This window comes from Lagenorhynchus albirostris, chromosome 15 (assembly GCF_949774975.1).
Source record: "Lagenorhynchus albirostris chromosome 15, mLagAlb1.1, whole genome shotgun sequence".
NCBI classification, from domain to species: Eukaryota; Metazoa; Chordata; class Mammalia; order Artiodactyla; family Delphinidae; genus Lagenorhynchus; species Lagenorhynchus albirostris.
In genome coordinates this window covers 74,997,340-75,018,008 of record NC_083109.1, presented here as the reverse complement: position 1 = coordinate 75,018,008, position 20,669 = coordinate 74,997,340, and the positions used below count along the sequence as shown (strand labels likewise).

Below are 20,669 nucleotides of genomic sequence, written 5' to 3'. Positions count from 1 at the left end.
ACAGTTTGGGATCAGAAAGGCCAGAATTGACTTAGAGAAGCTGTCAAAGTCCTCTTTTCTCTGCTCCTCCTCCTTTAACTAAAGAATCAAAGGCTCCATGATATCAGAAAAATCGAAGCCGTCACGGATTCATGGTAGCGACCTCTGTGGTGCTCACACATAAGCTAGTCAGACCGATTGCAGGCTGCGCGGCACCCAGGCCCCATGGGTCACAGCGGGTTGTTTGAACAGACTCGGAAGGAGTTTTGTGCTCCGTCCTCAGTACAGACAGGCATGTCTGGATGCTGGCAGCGCGTTCATTGCCGAAAGATGCGAGACATTGTCCGGGGCAAAGCCCACTTCTCAAGGGCGACCTTTGAGATCAGGACAAGAGTGGTTCTTGGAGTTTTCCAACCACTCTCTGGGGAAACACTGTTTTTAGGATTTTTGGTGATGCTCTACTAGTCACCAAGTGACAGCTGTGTGAACTGGTAGAAAAATGACTGAGGTCGCTGATGTCCCTCCTGGGTACTAACCACCCCCGCCCCCACCCCGAACCCTCCGCAGCTCTCTCGGCACAGGGAGAGGCAGGGCGGAGCGGTCCACGTGCTTTGGTGTCTGTGATTCTTTCTTCCCTTCCCTCCACAACAGAAAGACTGAGTTGCCAATGTGAGAAATGACAAAAGAGTTGCCTCACTCCTTCCTACTAGAGTAACTTGAGACGTTCCTTTTGACGCCCTGACGCTGACAGGAGGGTAACTTTGAGGAAATCCATACAGGGCTGTCTTGTAATACAGGTGACTCCCTTATTTGAGAGGGATGAGGTGTGCGTGTTCTCGCAGGCTCTGCAGCAGTGGTGACCAGAACCTAGGGCAACCTTACCTCGGCTGGCAGACCGCACGCCACAGCCCTGCATGCAGAGGGTTAGGAAGAAACCTGGGGGCGGTGAGGATCTGTGTAGAGGGCCAGGGAGCCAAGGAAAAGCCTGGGATAGACTAGATGGAAATTCCTACCTGCCAACATCGCGGACCCCACCCAGCCTCTTTACTAAACGGTCTCAGCGATTGTCTAATCTGTGCCTGAAATCAGATGACACACAATCAGAGCGTACAAAGCAGGAGGGTAGCGTGACCGATCGTGTTTCAGTAGGTCTTTGGTGCTGGCGGCTTTTACCTTTGTCTTTGAGAAAACAATCTCTGGTAAAGTACAGAGTGTTGAAAATAGGGTTTAACCTAGAGCCAGTCACTTGCCAACTTTAATGGGTGCACTAAGCTTTCCAAGGGTGAACATTATTAGCTAGATGCCTCATTCCATAGCCCCCCAAAATATCATATAAGTATTGATACAACGGACATGCACAGATCCCAGAAAACTTGCTTATTCCGTTAAGAGACAAAATGGCAAGGACACATTACACCAAAGAATTGTTTGCTTCAGAAGGTGACCAGGGGCAGGGGACCCTCACAATTATTGCCCCTTCTGGCTGCAGACGTGAAGCCCTGAGCTGATGATACTCGGAGTTAGCAGTGGACAGCAGTACAGCGAGGAAGGCGGCAGATCTATAAATAGATCTGTGAGCCCCTATGAGTTTGACAGCTTTTGAGTCCTCGTTTGTACTTAGTAACGAAAATACAGGAAGGAGGGCTGCCTTTAGAAAGATGACATTCTTTTTTTCTCCCCCATATCCTCACTTGATTGTTCTTAATGTGAAAGGCAGGATGATTAGATACTAGGAGGACTTTTTTTTTTAACCAGACATCTAAAGGTATAATTCATTGTCAGCGCCTTGATCCCACCTCTTGGAAAATTTCCAAAATAAGCAAAGGGTCTGTCTTCTTGTTGTCTCCGAGTGTAAGGAATGTGTCCTGCGGCTCTTACTGCTGCATCGGCCTCGCTCAGGAGCGAACATGTCTGGTTGAAAATCCTTTTAGAACCTTTCCTTGTTGGGACCCCTGTACTGACGTACAGACACAGAAGCATCAGGTCAGGTGTTGAGTGCACCCTGGTTTTAAGAGTCGTCGTGCTTGGGGTGAGCACACGCAGGGTCCCCAGCGTCACGTGGGCACCTGGTCAACAGACGAGGCTGAGGAGCACAGGCGGGGAAGCTGAGACCCACGGCAGGGGGTGGGGGCAGAGGCAGAGAGGCGCTGGCGAGGGAAACCAGGCGGGAGGTGATCTTGGCCGGAGAGACCTGCTGGTGAACATTGAGGCTGGTGGGAGGACGCAAGCAAAGATAATGGGAGTGTGCCTTTGAGGCCAAAACACGAAAGCCTGGGCTTTCTCCGAAACCGGCGTTTGGAGTTTTTGCAGTGTTCTGGGAAGTGATTGGAGATTTCAGCCTTCATACCTGGTTAGGTCTCTACATAGCCCAGAACACAGTTCACTTGATGTGAGCCTAAGACTGATCCTTGGAGCCAGTGCAGCAGGACGTGTTACAGATAAAGTGCTTTACTGTGGATAACTCAGCTTCTCTGTGAACCTGGCAAATAACAAACGCTGAAGTTGAAGGCCACAGGTTTCCAGACTACTGGTTCATGTGTTTTTCCTCTCTGTTCTGCGTCCTCAAGCACCAGCTCCTGGAAGGCAGGGGCTGTTTCTCCTTAATGTTTGTATCCTCAGGACCTAGCACAGCGCTGGGCATATGAAGTGATTCGTTTTGCCTTGTATGAAATGAAAACATGAGGCGAATTGTATACGACCTTGACATTCCTGGGTTTTTTTTTTTAAGACTTGAATGCCTCCATCTCCACCCCCAATAGATCACAGCCTCTTTCTCTCGTCCTGATTTTGGTCCTTCATCAACATGGTCCTTCATTGTTCCTATGTGCCAGAGGCTACAAAGGAAATAAAATGTTTGCAAGCCCAGGTTGACCTGTAAGGGTGCCTTGTGCTGTAGGCGGAAGCCATTCCTGTGGGCTCTAGTCTGAAGAGCCAAGGTGGATACTCCCCCGGAAGGCAGTCTTCGGTCGTAAAGCATCAGGAACATGGACATCCTCTTCAGGATGGACGCTTGTTGGTGTGAGGGTTACTAGGAATAAACTTGAATCAGATCTAAGGACGCTCAACTGCAGTCTGTTGACTTTTCTTTAACCCCTGTCAGATTAACCCCTGTCCTAGGTTAATCTGGTGAACTCAATGCTGTCCAAACTAGCCTCTCTAAGAACAGCAGCCTCTAATCTGTCGGGCTCCACGCAGCTTTCCCCGTGGGCCGCTGGTGTTTTGGCAGATGCAATGGCTATTCTCTCCTATTTAGGATTCTGCTCTTACTAGGAACCCTGGAGGCCCTCAGAGGTTTGCTATGCAGACGTCAGCCCAGAGCTTAGCCTCCCAGATGGTAATTAATGTTTACACAAAATGACAAGCCCAAAATGGAATCTCTTTGAGCCCCGCCAAGCACCCATCATTCCCCTGATTGCCCACTCTTGCAGTGTTTGAAAATTAATTTGCCTTGAACAAACAGTGGGCTTTCCTCAATTTATTTGTACAGTTTCAGTGACCGGGAAGGAAGAGCTGCAAGACTGAATGTCATCCCTCCATTCGTTCAATTCATTCGTAATTGAATCTGCTGATGGAACGGACTGGTCTCTGTTTAATGATTTGAAGAAAAGAGGGAGAAGAGGAAAATAAAGAGAAGTGTAGGCTAGAGAAGGTAGATTGTTTTCGGTCAAACACCATTGGCGTGTAGAGTTTTAGAGATGGCACTAAAACACGGGGAGAGTTCAGAGTATTGGCGAATGAATTCAACAGTGTGGTTTTCATTTTAGTAAGTATATACAAAACATGCAGCCTTTGCTGAAAAGGAGATTTTGTCTGAGGTCACAGAAGAGACAACAGAAAGTGTGTTTAAGGAGTGGGTATTGCTGGTAGCTTGAAATAATTGCGTGTAGAGTCATAGAAATCTGATGCTTCCCTATATTTCTGGGCTGTTTGGTGTTGAACATTTCAAGATTTATTGATGTTCCCATTTTTCGATTTAAAATGTGGGTTCTTTTTCTTATTTGGCTACAGTCTTCATTCTTTCTGTGTGGTGAGATTTCTGTGCTCTTCCATGGGGACAAATAAGTAGAAAAGCTAGCTAGAAGATAGAATAATGTAAAAATAGGACCTGTCCAAACATTCAGATACAGATGGATGGATGGATGGATAGATACATTGCCTAATGACCAGTGCCCCACAAGGTTTTCGTGATGCCTTTCAGGCTCGTTCATATTTGCTACAATAATGACCTTATAGTGGGTAGACCCTCTTAGGGCTTTCTAATCGAGTGTAAAGACCAGAAGCACTGAAACATGCCTTGGGAGAGTTTGTCCTCCCCGCCCCCGCCCCGTTCCTTCTCTGTCATCAACGTTCACCATTTCCTTTCTGTTCAAGTACACCAGTTAGAACCAGTCAGAAACACTGAGGAGTTGATGAAAGGCTAATGCATACTATATCCTATCCTCATTTCTGAGAGAAAAATACTTATCTGTCCTCTGGGTGAAGAGCTTTTCTAAAAATTCCATCCAGTAGGTAAGGCAGTTTCAAGAGACTTAAACAGTCACTTTCCTGGTTGACTTCTTTAGATGGTGGAGATGTATTGTCCATGACAGAACTCTTTAAAAATATAATCCCTTTCTTTTCTTTTATAATAATAATACATATTCACTATAGAAAATTTGGAAAGTTTAAAAAAGCACAAATTTAAAAAATTGAATCAATGGTTATTTCTGGCTGATGGGATCACAGTTAACATTTTTTTCCCTTGATATCAGTTTATTTTTCTTGTTTCTTAAAGGTAACAGTTAACATTTTGATGCATATCTTTCTAATCTCTTTTTTTGTACATATATGTATCGATTTATATAGATAATTTTAAGTATTGAAACCGTATTGATAATAGTGCACTTTATTTTACTTAATAGTAATTTTGTCATGAAATATTTTCCATGGAATTAAATCTTTCTACAGTAGTTTTGGGAACACTGATCACTCACTTATTTTGTGCTATACATTGTAGAAAGCACTTAACGTGACTTTTTAGTTTCCACAACAACCCTTTCAGATAGTTATTGCATTTTTGCAGTAAGTTATTGGACTTCTAGAAACAGAGCAGTCCATCACAGGGACATAATGCACCTAATCTCAATCCCACCACACCCAGTGCTCTCTTTGTGTAATGTAAGAACTATTTTATAGCACACTTTTTTTTTTTTTTTTTTTTTTTTTTTGGCTGCATTGGGTCTTCGTTGCTGCACGCATCCTTCTCTAGCTGTGATGAGTGAGGGCTACTCTTCGTTGGGGTGCGCAGGCTTCTCATTGCAGTGACTTCTCTTGTTGTGGAGCACGGGCTCCAGTAGTTGTGGCCCACAGGCTCAGTAGTTGTGGCACACCGGTTTAGTTGCTCTGCAGCATGTGGGATCTTCCCAGACCAGGGATTGAACTCGTGTCCCCTGCATTGGCAGGTGGATTCCCAACCACTGCGCCACCAGGGAAGTCCCTATAGCACACTCTTATTTTTTAATTTCTGGAGTGAAATATATGGTTAATATGCTTATCTGCACACAGAATTTTTAAATGTATATAAAGCCTTTAATGAAATGTAAAGGAGAAACAAATAGAAGGTAGTTTATAGTAACATAATATGTTTTAAGTACGTAGATGCCTGTTTGCGTTAGAAGACAACGAAAGGTCAGATGCTTGAATCTGTACATAAAAGCACGGCTGTCGTGGTAATTCACATACCAGGATCAGCCTTATTACCATTGATGTCATGATTTTCCCAAGTGATGAACAACTCAACAACAAGGCATAACACAGCAGACGCAACAACATACAACAGTTGCATTCTTAGAAAACCCAGTGTGTATTAAAGCCATGGGGAAAATTATTTTGTCTTTCTTTGCAAAAACAGGTTCTAGGTTTTTCAGCTGCACAAATGTTAAGTGGGACTTTAGAAAGTGAACCAAGATACTGTGTGTGGTTTACCTTCGTATCATGGTCCATCTAATCTCCCTGAGAGCCACTAAATACCCTCCAGTCATTGTGACAGCCAGACATACTCCAACAGACTTTGAAAACTCCCCCAAGGGGTGGTCTCCTTTAAGAGCTACCTCTTCCATGGCTTAACCTTTAACTTCTCTCTCTTTCTCTCCCCTCTCCCTCCCTCCTCTCCTCCCCACTCCCCCGCCCCATTTATTTATTTATTTATTCATTCATTTACTTTATTTTTTGAATCATAAAACACCCTAGAACATAGATTCTCAAAGCATTTGGGGAGGTATGTTTCTGAAGGTTTATAGGCCCTATAATTTTCTTGTTAGGTTCGTTCCCAGGTGTTACATGATCTTGGTTATTGTAAAGTGTATTCCTTTTTTATTTTTTCTCTTCACTATCGCTGGTGTGTAGGAAAGCAACTGATGTTTGTGGCTTTTATCTGGGTACCTTACTGAGCTCCCTTATTAGTTCTTATATTTTTTCAGCTGGTTGTCTATGTTTTCCAGAGAGATAATTATATTTTTTGTAAATAATAGTTTTGCCTCTTCCTTTGGTTGTAGGTTTGCTGTTGGTCTTCAATTTAAATGACAGGAATCGTTTGCCTCCTATGGGTTTAGTCCACATTGTCTAGAACACGAAATGCACCTGGTACCTTGTTTTGGTTGAGGGGGTGTTGATAGGGAGTCATTTTTCAGTTTACTTTTCTGATCGGCTTTGTGTGTTTCTTTAAGTCAGTTTTAGTCATTTATATTTTTCATAAAATCCGTTTTATTTTAAACGTTATTAGTATAAACGTGTGCCTTCTGTTTTCTTATTTCATATAAAATATACTCTCCGTGCCTATTAGTCATACCACTATTCAAATTGCCAGTTTTGTTTGCTTTGCTTTTTTTTCCCCTTGTTCAGACTGTTTTTAAACATAAGACCAGTTTTAAAATTTTTCATAGGTAACATGATCACAGGATTCAAAAGTTTAAGTATGCATGTATGTAGACAGTAAAATACCTCCCCCTCCCCCAGTTCTCTGTCTCTCCAGTTCTCACTCCTCAAGCCCCCAAACAGGTAACTCACTGCTGTTGGTTTCTTGGGTATTCTTCCAGAGCTGCTTTATATATAAAGTAAAAATTAATACATTTTCTTCCTTTTTTTTTTTTTTTTTTGCGGTACGCGGGCCTCTCACTGTTGTGGCCTCCCCCGTTGCGGAGCACAGACTCTGGACGCGCAGGCCCAGCGGCCATGGCTCACCGGCCCAGCTGCTCCGCGGCATGTGGGATCTTCCCGGACCGGGGCACGAACCCATGTCCCCTGCATCAGCAGGCAGACTCTCAACCAGTGCGCCACCAGGGAAGCCCCCTTCTTCCATATTTTATAAAAGCTAGCATATGCTCCGCATTGTACATATAGAGCTCCTCAGTCTTTTCCACTGCATGGATGTACCAAATCCATTTGTAACCAGAACCCTAATGATTACATTTGAGTTGTTTCCAAACGGGCGATTCAAATCGTGATGTTGTTCCACTGTGTTTATAGACCAAATTCTTACTCATCAGGTCAAGGGAACTCCATTAGTTTTTTGGCTAAATGTTGCCACATTGCCCTCCACAGAGGTTATAGGGTTTATATTCAACTAGTAAAGTAAAAGAGAGTCCATTTTCCCCAGGGAACTTGTATCCAATTTGAAGTAAAATCAAGCACATTTTTCCTAGTCTACCCTTACGATTTTTTTTTTTAAGTATTGTGTTTGAGTCAAGTTTCTTGAGATATAATTTACATGCAGTGCATTCAGCCTTTTTACTGTATAGTGTAATTCAGATTTGCATATCTTTTATTTATAAGCATGATGTTATTTTTATAAACACAAAAGAGAAATTTTAAAACCCCAAAACGTAATGAAAAAAGCTTCTAAATAAGACTAGTCACTTTGCACGTTCTTATTTCTTTCGCCTCAGCACATTTCATCTTTTGGCAAATTCAGAGCACACTGAGCAATACAAAAAAAAAAATTTTTTTTTTTTTAATGTGTTCTTGCCAATGTTGGAGAAGCTCAGTAAGACAAGTGGACTGTCAGGACGGAAGAGCTTAACTGGGAAGACGCATTTATTGAATAATTGAAAGGAAAAGGAAATGCATTGCCGATTAGCCACAAAAATGCATGATGCCTAGTCTGTGCCTCACGAGACCCGTGCAAATGGGGGATCGTAAAAGTGTTTCAGCCCCAAAGTTCTTACCAGCCTTCCAACCTGTCGGCTGCCTTGGTCAGTAGGTTGGGGCACCAAGTGTTGATGGACTGACGATAGCTTTCAGATTGAGCTGAAAGGCCGTGTTCCAGCGACAATTTGTAGCTTTCCTAACCCTTTGCACTGTCTGTACTTAAATATTTTAACTGAATCCTGGATTTATCATTACCTGTTTTGTGTTAGGGGGCAGCATTGTGTAAATCATAGAAAAGTCACTTAGTGGTGGCAGAGTTAGCACTAGAACTCTGCTGTCTGGTTTATTCAACAGCAAGCAAGTTCCTTAACTTCTCTGGGCTTATTCCCCATCTAGTCGAAGAGGGTTGGATAACATGCTTGCTAGCTACTCACAGAACGGTCTAAGCATCAGCATCACCTGGGAAATTCTCAGAATGGTAGACTCTGGAGCCCTGCTCACCCCCAAAGCTGCTGAATCCGAATCTGCGTTTGAACCTGATCTTCGGGGCTTTCAGATGCACGTTAGAGTTTGAGAAGTGCTGGGATGGTCTCCCAGATTCTGGTCTTCTTCCAAAATTCTGTGATTCTCGGTTTCCCAAGCCAGGGGTTCCCTACAAATTTGTAGGGTTCGCTAGAGAGGTTTCGGTCTTGCCGGTGTACCTTGTTGATCGTCAGGGATGGCAACACCGCCACAGTCTCAGCACCACTCCTCTGACTCTAGCTGGGTTTGGGTTGGTCCTGAGACGGTGGGACAGCAGAGGAAACGTAAGCGCCAACTCTGCCTTTATGGAGCCTTGGGAAGCGAGCCCAAGCCTGTACTGTGCCTTCTTTTTTTGTGCTGTTAGAATTTCCGGGGTGTTAGTGCTTTCTGCCCCAGACCTAACCAACCAGGCTGCATTGTGTGAAGCCTGTGGTTTTCAGTGAGCTCGTATAATTGCTTGCTGTGGAAAATCTTGTGAAAATGGTAGAAAAAAATGAAAAAGGAGCAGAGCCAGGATCCCTAGAGCTGGGTGTCTGCAGATAAAGGGTCTTCCTTTGTGTTGTAGGAGTTCTTCTTGTGGCTGAAGGGGGGTCTGTGTCCACATCAGGAATCTTGTTCTCTCTCAGCCCTCAGGTTTTAGAAATTCATAAAATGTCAGCTTATCGTAAGCAAAGATCTTCCTAGCAAGGTTCTGAAGACAGCACTGGAGGGAAATGTGTGTGAGTAGGACGTCAGAAGTCTAGAGTTGCTTTTCACCAGATGCATCAGATGCTCTATCCTTTCGCACCTGAGCCATGTGAAGAGGGGGCTTTCTCGGCATCCTGTTTGTGTAATTGTTCCACACTGTCTGTGGGACTTAAGGATAGCCGAGTTCATATTAGCTAAAAACGTGGTTTGCTTATAAGCCCACCATTTGTCTCTGCTTTTGTGCATATTACAGGTTTGATCTGTTTTACCAAAAGAACACGAAAATAATGGATTGCTTTGATGCAAATTCCAGGGAAGAAAAAATGACGTGTGTAGACGCAAGAGGGCACCGACAGAAATTAATAGGACCAGTGAGAATACCATGTATTCTTCATACTTGGTAACAGTGAGATTAGAAGAGAAAGTTCATGCCCAAAGTAGTTCATTTAGGAATACCCTGAAACACCACCCTCATTTCAGAGAATATCGTGATCTGTTCTCTTCCAGTTTCTAAGCTGTGTAATAACAAAAGGATGGATTTTTTTTAAGCGCAAAAATGCAGGAAAGGTAATTTTTTCCCTGCGACGTATACAAAAGTGCTTACTCATAAGTCGGTCCACCTCTTTGTGTTTAATGCCATATTTGTCTCTCATTATTCTGTTAGAGGATTGTATGGAGTTTGACTTACGGGGTTATCAGGTAACCCCTATACTAGATGTGGCATGGATCTTTTGACCTTTGGAGGGAAGCGTATCTTTTAAATTCATATAGGAGCATCTGTTGTCTACATTTCATTAGTGACTGTAGAATTTGACTTACATTTCACATCCAGGCTTGGTCCCAAGTCCAGCATCCCACCCCTTGTCCTCACTTGGCTAAGGACTCCTCCAGTGGTCCAGAGGGAATTCTTTAAGAACTCAAGCATGTGTAGTTGACAGTAAATTGGTCTAAATTCACGTTTGCACCTTCAATCTCAAACCCTGGGACCATCCGTAAGAGGAGAAAGCCTCAGCAATAGGGGCCTGACGTCTGACCGGAAGTTTAGCCCTTGCTAAACAGAAAATCATTTCTCCAAATGTCACGCGGGCTCCATCAGTCAGAATGGAAAGGGGGAAGGAGGCCAGGCCGATAAGAGACATCTGTGGGGCTGAATAACTTTTGCTTCGTGTGCTACTGCAAACACTTCTCCTCTGTGTAGTCAAGAAGTATGTTTGTTTTAAAAGGAGAATCAACTTGTGGGCTCTTGTTTCTGAATTTTGCCGCACAAAAGGCTTTGTCAAGGTTAAGGGAAACATTCGTTTTCAGAGGCTGGTGGCTTCAGCCGCTTCCTGGAAGGCAGCCTTCTCTGCCTGGTGGGCCTTTCTCCCCCAGGGACATGGCTGCTCCCAGCGGTAGACAGGACAGCACCGAGGACGGCCCAGTGGGCACAGATGAGCCGGGCCCGGCATTGGCTTCCACTCACGCACCTGCCTGTGCTTTTCTCTCTGCTCGCCCCGCACAGATCCGGAGCTCGGTGTCGGCGCGCTACCCCAACACGACGGCCGCGATGCGGGGCCCATTGTCCCCAAGATTTCGGGTCTAGAGAGGAGCCAGGAGAAGAGCCAGGACTGCGGCAAAGAGCCCATCTTTGAGCCCGTGGTGCTGAAGGACCCCCGCCCTCAGGTCCCGCCGCCCCAGCCCCAGGCGGAGCCCCCGCCCCGAGCGCCTTCTCCGGACCCCGCCTCGGGGCCGCGCGCCGAGCCCCCGCCGCCGCCCCCCCCGCGCCCCGGCGCCCAGCCTCCGCCCGCGCCCCCGGAGGCCCCGCCGCAGCCCGCGCCGCCTCCGCCGCCGCCGGCGCCCCGGCCGCCCCGGCCGCAGTCCCCAGGGCCGCTGCCGCCCCAGGCCCTCCCGCCCGCGCCGGCCCACCCCTCCGCCCAGAGCCTCCCCCAGCCGCTGTCCGCCTACAACAGCAGCAGCCTGAGCCTCAACAGCCTCAGGTGAGCCGCCGGCCCGGCTTTGGTCATCTTCTGATGGACGGGCAGCTGGCGGTGGGAGCGGGGCCCGCGGGGACTGCGGTGTCCTGTTGGAAGCTTGATCGCAGTGTTCTCAGCGAGGCGGGGACGCAAGACAGGGACGGGGCCTGAGGGGCCGGTGGGACAGGGTCTCTTGGGAGCAGGACGGGATGCGTTGGGTGGAGTATGGGTGGTGAGGACGTTGTCAAGAGCTAAATATCTACGGAGGCTCCTGAGAGAGTGAAGGCAGGAAGAGGAAGAAGGTTCAAGGAAGGGAGAGTTGAGTTGAGGGCTCTGTGCCCGGGAGCCCCGCCGGTTCCCCGGTCAGAGGCAGGGAACGGAAAGCCAGGGAGATGGTGCAATGTTGAGAATCTTAAAAGGAAAGCTCTTTGCCACCACAACCACCACCCCCCCATCACATCTCCCTGCAACTCCAGGGGCGGGAAGTTGGGGACCAAGGAGTAATCTGGTTTGAGGAATTTCCACTGTGATTTCCTTCCTCTGGGTGGGTCACAGAGGTAGAGAAGAAACACACCAGGTTTAGGGAGAGAGAGGTGTTCCTCCCTGGAGATCCAGGCACTCTTCCGTCTTGTCTCTGCCAGAGTACAAAGGAAAGTTTACAAAGCAGCACAAGGAAACCCGCAAAGAAAAGGGGAACAGGGACCCAGGGCGCAGGCCTCGGTGTTGCCCACCCCGGCTGGTCCCGGGGGTTGTCATTCTAAGCCCCCGCGCTTGGCGACTTTGGTAGTGTTTTCCTTGTGACTGTGACGGGTGACCGTGGCGGTCAAGAGCCTTGCTCTCTCCTATCTGCAACAGGGGAAGGAAGCTGCCTTGGCAGGGGCCAGGCCCATCTTCTGCCCCTGAGGCCACGTCAGTGGCCTCCAGACCACAGGGGTGACGGGGCACCTGACCCCCTGGCTCCCCCTTCCCTGTGTTTCTTCACAGAAGAGGGGGCAGCTCACCGTGCTTATTGCTTTCCACTGACGTTGCCCTGTCGCAAGTGTGGCTGGTGCAGGATGGGAGGGGGCGGCTGTCTGGACGTGGCGGCGGCTTGGGGCAGCAGCTCCTATTCTGCTGTGTCCGCAGTCGTGGGGGCAGTTTAGAGGAGCTGCGATCTCAGCAGAGGCTCTGCGCGCACAGGGGAGGGTCTGGGAAGAGGAAGGAGCAAGAGAAAAGGTGTTGAATGGCTTTGGGCAGGGACCTAGGGGTTTTTTAAAGAAAATAAATGGCTTACCTCTTTTGTTTTTCATTTCTTTCCTTTTTTTTTTTGGTATTCCAACAGCAGTAGCAGGAGCAGCACCCCAGCGAAGACTCAGCCCGGCCCCCCCCACGCCTCCCACCACCCCTCGGCCTCCCCATTCCCCCTGTCACTGCCCAACCACAGCCCCCTGCACAGCTTCACGCCCACCCTCCAGCCCCCCGCACACTCACATCACCCCAATATGTTTGCCCCTCCCACTGCCTTGCCTCCTCCACCACCTCTGACATCAGGGAGTCTGCAGGTGCCCGGACACCCGGCCGGGGGCACTTACTCAGGTAGGATGGACGAGCTGGCCTGGCTTCTTCGTGCTCCCACTGTCCCCTCCAGAGGGCCTCGCCTGCTGTCTGTGTTGTCCCTGACGGCTAGGTGTTATCCACTCACGATTTTCTGCTTCACTGTATGTCTTCTTGTAATCTTCCTCCAGCCCTCTGTAGGCTGAGATTCAGCAAAAATACGTACCAACACCCATCCCAACCTGGCATGACAGTGGCCTGGAATCGGACACTGCCAGAGAGACTTTTCTGACCAGGGTCATCCTCTGAGCAGTAAAGCACAGGTTGTCTGGGCCCTGTCACCTGGGCTCCCATTAGCTTGACAGAAAAGCTCTACACATCCCGTGTCTGTTTCAGGCCAGGATCTTAAGTCACATCCTTGTTAGCTGACTAAGGCCTTCTACCGTGGGTGGGAAAGAAGATGTACTTTTTGTGAGCATATGTCCCAGCTTTTTAAGGACACACCTAGTGTTGGATATTGGGTCCTTTTCTCCTCACCTGTATTAATCAGGCCAAGTGGCACAACTCTGGGTTCGTCGTGGCCATGTTCTACCACCGATACAGAGAGCCGTGAAGCAGAGGTTTATGTTGGAAGAGGGCATGAGGGGTCTGTCATGGCATGTTGCTGTGTCGACAGCTCACTTTTATTAGTCAGCCAGTCACTGCTCTTAAGCACTTCAATAGGTTCATTTCTTTAACCCTTGAAACGAATCCATAGCACAGGCAATGTTATTATTCCCGTATGATAGACGAGGAAACCGCGACACAGATGGCTGATTTCCCACACCCAGGGTCACTCAGCCGGCAGTAAAACAGCTGAAACTTGACCTCTGGCCGTTCGGCCTGGACTCTGTCCGTGCACCCCACTGATGGGCCGCCTGTCCCTGAAAGCTGAGACAGAGAACAGAGTGTGTGACTGGGCCTTACCACCCATTGCCTGGTCGGCTATCCCTTTCCACTAAGGGCCCGGCCGCACCCCGGGCCCATAGCCCTCCGTAGTGAGCTACTTGGATGTCCTGTTCTGAAAGAAATTACCGTCCCAAGGAAAGGTGTCACCCTGTCCGTGTTCTTCTCTTCCAGAGCAAGACATCTTGCGACAGGAACTGAACACACGTTTCTTGGCCTCCCAGAGCGCTGACCGCGGGGCCTCCCTGGGCCCCCCACCCTACCTGCGGACCGAGTTCCACCAGCACCAGCACCAGCACCAGCACACGCACCAGCACACGCACCAGCACACGTTCACGCCCTTCCCCCACGCCCTGCCGCCCGCCGCCATCATGCCGACGCCAGCACCGCCCATGGTGCGTACCCCAGGCAGAAATGTGAGGATAAGTAGAGCACGACTCTTTTTATGCAGCACGGTGGGGTTGGACCAGGCCGTCTGGGCACAGGAGATTGGCTGGGGAGCAACAGCTGTTTGGGGGACTCCCTTGACCTTGCCCAGCTCTGCTGGAGAGAAGGGGATGTGCCCTGCTCCAGGCAGCACTGACCCAGGGCCTAAAGTAGGAACTCTTTGCTAGACGGTGATTTCTAGCACTGTGGGTGGAATTTATTCTAGATGCCCTCAAAACGGTCACATCCAGTGTCGGTAGTTAACTTCTTAAGGGCGCTTTTGTTTTCTTGAGCATCTTGGGGAGTTGCCACCAGATATAAAAATGTCAGTGTTTGGCGCTAGCAAATAAATGCTCACGGAATCCCGGGAAGTCCGGAAGGGCCGAGGAGGGAGAGAGCCATCAGGAGACTTGGATGGCCCTGGGTACCCCTCCCCCAATACCCGCTCTTTCGGAAGGTTTTTTAAACCGGCTTTGATGGAGGTGTTGTATTTCCCGTATTTCATAAGACAGCGCCCCCAGTCTGCTATTGTGCTCTGCCAGCAAGTGGTCAGGGAGCGATGAGCCCTGCAGGGTCCTAACTCCGCCTTGTGGTAAGAGGGACCACTGGCAGTGACACGATCTGGGCCTTGCCTGGGGACTAGCGCATGCCGGGAGGACCAGTTAGGGTTGTTTTTTAACTTAGGAGCTGTAAGGAATAGTAGGATACTAACTATTCTGAGATAGATGCCTGTCCATAACAGTGACTATTAGAGTGTTTTACTTATTTAATTTTTAATATTTCAGGAAATACTTGATTTTAAGGCAATTAATATAGGCATTGTGAGGATAGATTTGAATTCCGTGATTCACCAAACTTTGCATCCTCTCCTCCCTCCCTCTCCCCCATTTTGTTCAACTTAATTTTTTTAAATATATATTTCAAAGTTTATTTTATAAACTTTATTTAGGAGAATATTAGAGGTAAGGCCTTGGGACCAAAAATTTTTTCCTGTGATAAATCCTGTATCTGTTTTCTGGATGAACCGTACTTCTCAACAGTTATTTAGAGAAGGAGCTTCTATCAGTCTGAGTGAGCTGTTTCACAAAATGAGTTAAATCTAACTGAGGGGAGTTACAGCCCAGGATGATGACATTACTTAGAAGAAATAATGGTATTTTCTCTTTTCTGCTCAAAAGAAAGGTTCTAAGACCTAGCCCAAATTGCCTTGTATTTGGGGGTAATACATTTCAGAAAACAGCTGAATGTACAGTTCTGCCAAAGTGAAGATGAAAACGGAGGGAATTCTCTGGATAAATCAGATGCAACGCTCACTTCTCTCTGATTTATCTGAACAATTGCCTCTTCTCTCCCGTTCAGGTGTTTGGTGCGCGCCAGTCTCCAAATATAGCCTAGAAAGCAAGCCGCTCTTGTGTGGCCACAACCTAAATGCACTGAATGGGTTTTCACTTTGATCTTTGCGTTCCTGTTGATTTCTTGTCAGAGTGACTCGAGCTCAGAACGGTTTCATATACAGTGAGGTTACAGAGGCTGATGACAGCCTAACGGCAGAGAAGCTTGCTTCGGGCTACCTCCACTGAAGCAGTGAACAGAAATGTAGATTCTTTAAGTAACTAGCTTTTGCTTTGATCCCTTTACAGTTTGACAAATACCCAACAAAAGTTGACCCATTCTACCGGCACAGTGTGAGTCTTGTTACCATGCTACCCATTTAATGTAACTGCTTTTCCATTTTTGTGCTCTCACCACAGATCAGTAAATGACTAGCAGCCTTCCTTAATCATCTTTGCGAGAATTCCCATTGCTCCTCGTCACTTTGGATGCTTGCTTTTTGTGACGTTTGCTTTTGGTAAAGATGCAGTATCATCTTCTGAATCAAAAGGTCATAAGCACTCCTAACACTTTAAAGCGAAGGTGGACTTCACTGGCAGCCAGGCCTCTGTCCTGCAAAGTGGGGCGCCCGCAGTTAAACCCTTAGAGTTTCAGGAGAGTCTGAAATCACAGATTGCAGTCTTCGGTCGAAATGTCCTTAACACAGAATTCCTGGAATTCATCTTCGATTATTTCCTCCAAGGAAAGTACCATATCTTTTTGACTCATGACTTCAAACAGCAAATTTTCATTTCTTCTAGACCGACTGTTGATCCCTCTTACACACAGCTGGTATCGTTCTCCTGAGCTCGTTAAAACTGCGACTAAAAATATTATTTAAACAAAAGAAGATCTCAAAATTGAAATGCATGATTTTTTTTCTCTTCAAACTCTTCTTTATTTTAAAAAAAACAAAACTTTTTTTTTTAATTGTTTCATGCAATTTTAAGAGTATGTTCTGGAACTTCAATTGGCAACAACCTAAGTTATATGTTCAGTTAATTACAAGACGTGGGCTTCTTTTGTAACAAAAACCTTGACTATCTTACCATGATATTTTGATTAGGGAGTGTATACTGCATCATTTTTACCTGAAATTTTACAAGTTTTCTCTGCTCAATGGTGTATTTATATTTTTTAAATGAAACCAGAAAGAAGGAAGTTTAATAACTGCTTGTAGCCATGCTGATTCACCGTATTAAACTCTTCTTGCTTTGATTTTTGGATAGTGTTACCTTACTGTTCAAACAGAAATGCTACTTAATAGATCAGCCAAGCCTGTGAACTCATTCATGCCTTGAACTAGATAATTAGACCCTGTGTTAGTCCTAAGCTGAGAAGTGAGCTGAGAAGTCAGGACTAGACAATATTAGAAATCAATTGAGAATTACTTACGGAGAGACATTCAGAAATGGCCTGAGGAGAGCCTCTTCAGAAAGGGATGAGGAAGGTGTACCTGAGCACCTGGGCCCCCCAAGTTCTTCAGCACTGTTCTGCTCAGGACTGTGACACGAAAGCATTTTTCAGATGGACGTGCACAATGCAGTAGAGCTGTGGGTTTTCTCTTTGCATGGGTTTCATGAATGGTACCACCCTTAATAATCACCAGATTTCTGCCCTTTGTCTATACTTGCCAAGTTCAGTTAAGGACCAGCTAACAAAATCATTCTCAGAGAAAGTTTAGCTGCTCTGCTGGCAGCTCAGTTTACTTCCTAGGACCTCATGCAGTGTCTTTTCATATACATATTCCACAGAGAATCCTAGATTTAAGATGAAGAATAAGTCTGCAAGCCTGAATTTTTGGAAGGTTCATGTTTTATTACTTAGGTAATTCAGATTTTTAGTCAGGAGATGGAGTAGTCAGCTATATTCGAAGAGGCTCAGTAATGGACTAGAGCAAAATGAAAATGGTGAGAACACCCAATTTTTTAATTGAAAACATTAAAGGAAAAAATACCCACCTGGAGGCAGAGTAATAGGAATTTGAGTGCATTTTAGTGTGATGTATTTAATTACTCTGCTTCATACAATGTACTGGGGGAGAGTTATTTCATATTATTAGTTATAGTGGATAATATATAAAGTACTTAGTCTCCCCTGCTTTGGGGATTGGGATGTTATAAGGGGAATTAAGATACAATGCACTCAAGTATCTAAAACACAATTTTAGACTTAAAATTAGTTTAAACGAGGGCGCTTGGTTTGCAGTCACTGTTTAAGTGGATTTAGTTTAATATCAGTAAGTCTGAAAAACTTTGCTGCATCATTGAATGGGAGCAAAATGAAATAAAGACCAACGGAAAAAGTATGTGCTCTGAAAACAGGATTGTGAAATGTGGATTTCAGCCGTTACCTAGAAATAGCTCACATAAATGCATTATTAGGAAAAGCTTGAATTATTATTGTATTTTTGACATATTGTGCAACCATAAGGGTGGGACATTACTAAAACATCTATATGGTGGTTTTTTCAAAGTAAATGGAACCAGAGTGATAAAATCTCAGAAACTGTAAATTTTTAAGAGGAGGAAAAGATGTGTCTGCATTGTCTTCAGTACTGCTGTGTATTTCTCTCCTCCATTGTGTCCTCTGTAAACGGTCAATTCAAGAAAATTCGCATTGTTAATTCAGAATCATTCTTCTCCCTCCCCACTAAGTGGTCAGACTGACATGTCAAGGGACTGGCTTGAATAGCCTTCAGTGAGCTTATCCATCTTATAGAAAAATGGGTGGCTCTGTGGAAAGTATACTCTGAGTCATTTTATTTTCCCCTTCCACAAATATTTGTCATCATTTTAGACAATTAAGTTGTCCTCTGGAACTGCCACTTACCAGAACAACCTAATGAAGCAAGGATTGTGAATATTTTCTCATTTCCTCAAAACTATTAAAAGTCTAAAAGTACTAATTGAGTTTTAATGGTTTAAAATCCTGGAATCCATAAAGACTTGCTTCTTTTTTCTTCCTTTTTTTTTTTTCTTTTTCTTTTTCTAATTAACTTGTCATTTTCTGGGCATCTTGTTTGGCTCAGCACCCCCTCCTATGCATTAAAATCTCCAACCCTTTAGGACTTCTATCCGATTTAACAATTAATAATTAGAAAAGCTCCCTTTCTAATGATGTCCTCATCTGGGACATCATTTGTTGGCTGATTGATTCTGAACTACTTTTAACTTTTCAAGTTAAGTATTCATGGCACATCTGGTGTGATCATTTCATTGTGGCTTCTTGACTAATAGCATCAAACTGAGATTACTTGGCTTGCTAATGTTGATGTCTTTCTGTGGGAAGGGAATTGGAACATATCATTTGCCTCCTACTAAAATCTTGTCTTCCCCCCTTCTCCATCTTTGGCCACAGCTCTTCCATTCTTACCCTCCTGCTGTATCGGGCATCCCCCCTATGATTCCGCCCACTGGCCCTTTTGGTTCACTGCAAGGAGCATTTCAGCCGAAGGTAAGAAACTACATCGAAAACACACCTGCGTACTTATAAGTGGAGCCTGGGGCTGGGGCTAGGCAGGTAGCTTCCCGTCCTCTTACCTGCCAGGGACTCATTTTTCCATCCAAATTGACCATCAGTATTAGAGTGTGAATATTTTCTCCTAGTCCATTTAGGTTTAAAACTCAGCCAGAATTTAATTTTTAACCTGTGCTACCCATGTCGTCTCAGTTGAACTAGGATTTCTTGTGCTCTGTAAAATATACAGGGAAAAAAAACATATATATTTATTTTTTCCCCCCAACCCCCACCCTACCAAGATTGTGGACATAAGCTTCTGGTCAGGAATTGTATGAAATGTCGGATAAGCCTCCCACCCCGCTGTCAGGGTCACACTTCCCAAGGTCAAGACTACCATCCTCGTGTGAGATGAAGTAGCCTTTCACCCTTTATGATAACTGAATTCTTTTCTACCTAGCCAGAGATACGCTCCTCCACTTGGGCTAGAGTTATCTCCGAGGGCCAAAATTAAGGCGTTAACTCTCAGAACACTCTACCTTTTTGTGACTTTACATCTACCACGGCCGATACTTGATTCTCATGCCAAAAAAGCGAAATGTATTTCTCATGTTAGCAACCATTCTCAGATTGTAAAGTAGGAAATTGCGCTGTGTGATTTTGGTTTTCTTTTATTCCCGTCTCATTTCAAAGCTAAAACACAAATTTTGGGCCAGAGTCTCCCAGGATGAGCACATGATATACTAACAAAGGCATGCTGCCCTAAAATTAGAAAAGAGGAAAAAATTAAGCATTGGGGGTGGGATGGCCACACCTTAGAAATCACAGGGACCTGCATGGAATCGCAGCTCCTGTGCCCAGTTAGACCTCCTCAGGCCTTGAGGATAGCCGGTCTCAACACCTCCTATCTGGGGATAAAATGATGGTGGTTTTTTTTTTTTTTTTTTTTTTTAATGATGGTGGTTTTTAAACTCCTTCTGCCATCAGCTCTTTACTACCCTCTCAGACCCTGGTCTGTCCCCTCTAGGTTGCAGGAAATCTCTGGTGCATCCCCAACCAGACTGGTAGGTCACTTAATAAATTAGTCTATTTCCCTCACTCACGATTATCCAATCACACAGAAAACTACATCTGGGCAAGGAAGTGTCTCTCCCGGTGTTGAAATAGGCCTTTCCAGGCCATCTTACTGATTGAATATGTAGATTGCAGTTCATTAGCGGAGTTCTTCATATGTATGCAAATCAGGCTGTTAACAACTCCAGCTTAATTGTTAGCTGTACAGCAGCTGATTGCTTTTCTTTCTTCCATTCTTTCTTTTCCCCCCTGCCCCCTTCTCCTTGTAGGCGAGCTTGGGGCCTAAACCCAGCAGGCTCTTTTTTCCACACGAGTCAACTTCCTGGTGTGAAGGGATTCACAGAAGTTGTGGTTTCTTAAATCAAGTACCTAGTGAAAAATATTCTAAATCCTCTACCCACTAGAAGGTAGTGCCTTGTGCCTCCGGTGGGCTTTTCGTTGTTGTTGTTAATTCAAAGGACAAAAGCCTACAGATAAGGCTGTTATCATTAATGATATTTAAGAATGGTGTTGGGAATGGGAAGGATGGCGCAGAATTACTTTAGGAATCACTTAACGGTAGGTCTGTGTGGTCCCCAAATTAGGTTCTCTTGTCCC

At 45.8% G+C, this 20,669-nt stretch overlaps 1 protein-coding gene across 3 annotated transcripts in view; it reads left to right on the top strand.

Annotated features, from left to right (window-relative positions):
• Nucleotides 1-20,669, top strand: part of AUTS2 (activator of transcription and developmental regulator AUTS2) — a 1,123,105-nt gene that overhangs the window by 1,083,408 nt on the left and 19,028 nt on the right. Inside the window, exons 7-11 of one of the 3 annotated variants that reach the window (XM_060122924.1) lie at nucleotides 10,814-11,288; nucleotides 12,586-12,839; nucleotides 13,917-14,137; nucleotides 15,809-15,853; nucleotides 18,900-18,995. In XM_060122924.1, the coding sequence (XP_059978907.1) occupies nucleotides 10,814-11,288; nucleotides 12,586-12,839; nucleotides 13,917-14,137; nucleotides 15,809-15,853; nucleotides 18,900-18,995 (1,091 nt within the window). Of the gene's footprint in view, nucleotides 1-10,813; nucleotides 11,289-12,585; nucleotides 12,840-13,916; nucleotides 14,159-15,808; nucleotides 15,854-18,899; nucleotides 18,996-20,669 lie in introns of all 3 variants that reach the window. The other 2 variants (XM_060122923.1, XM_060122925.1) reach the window with 2 other exon arrangements.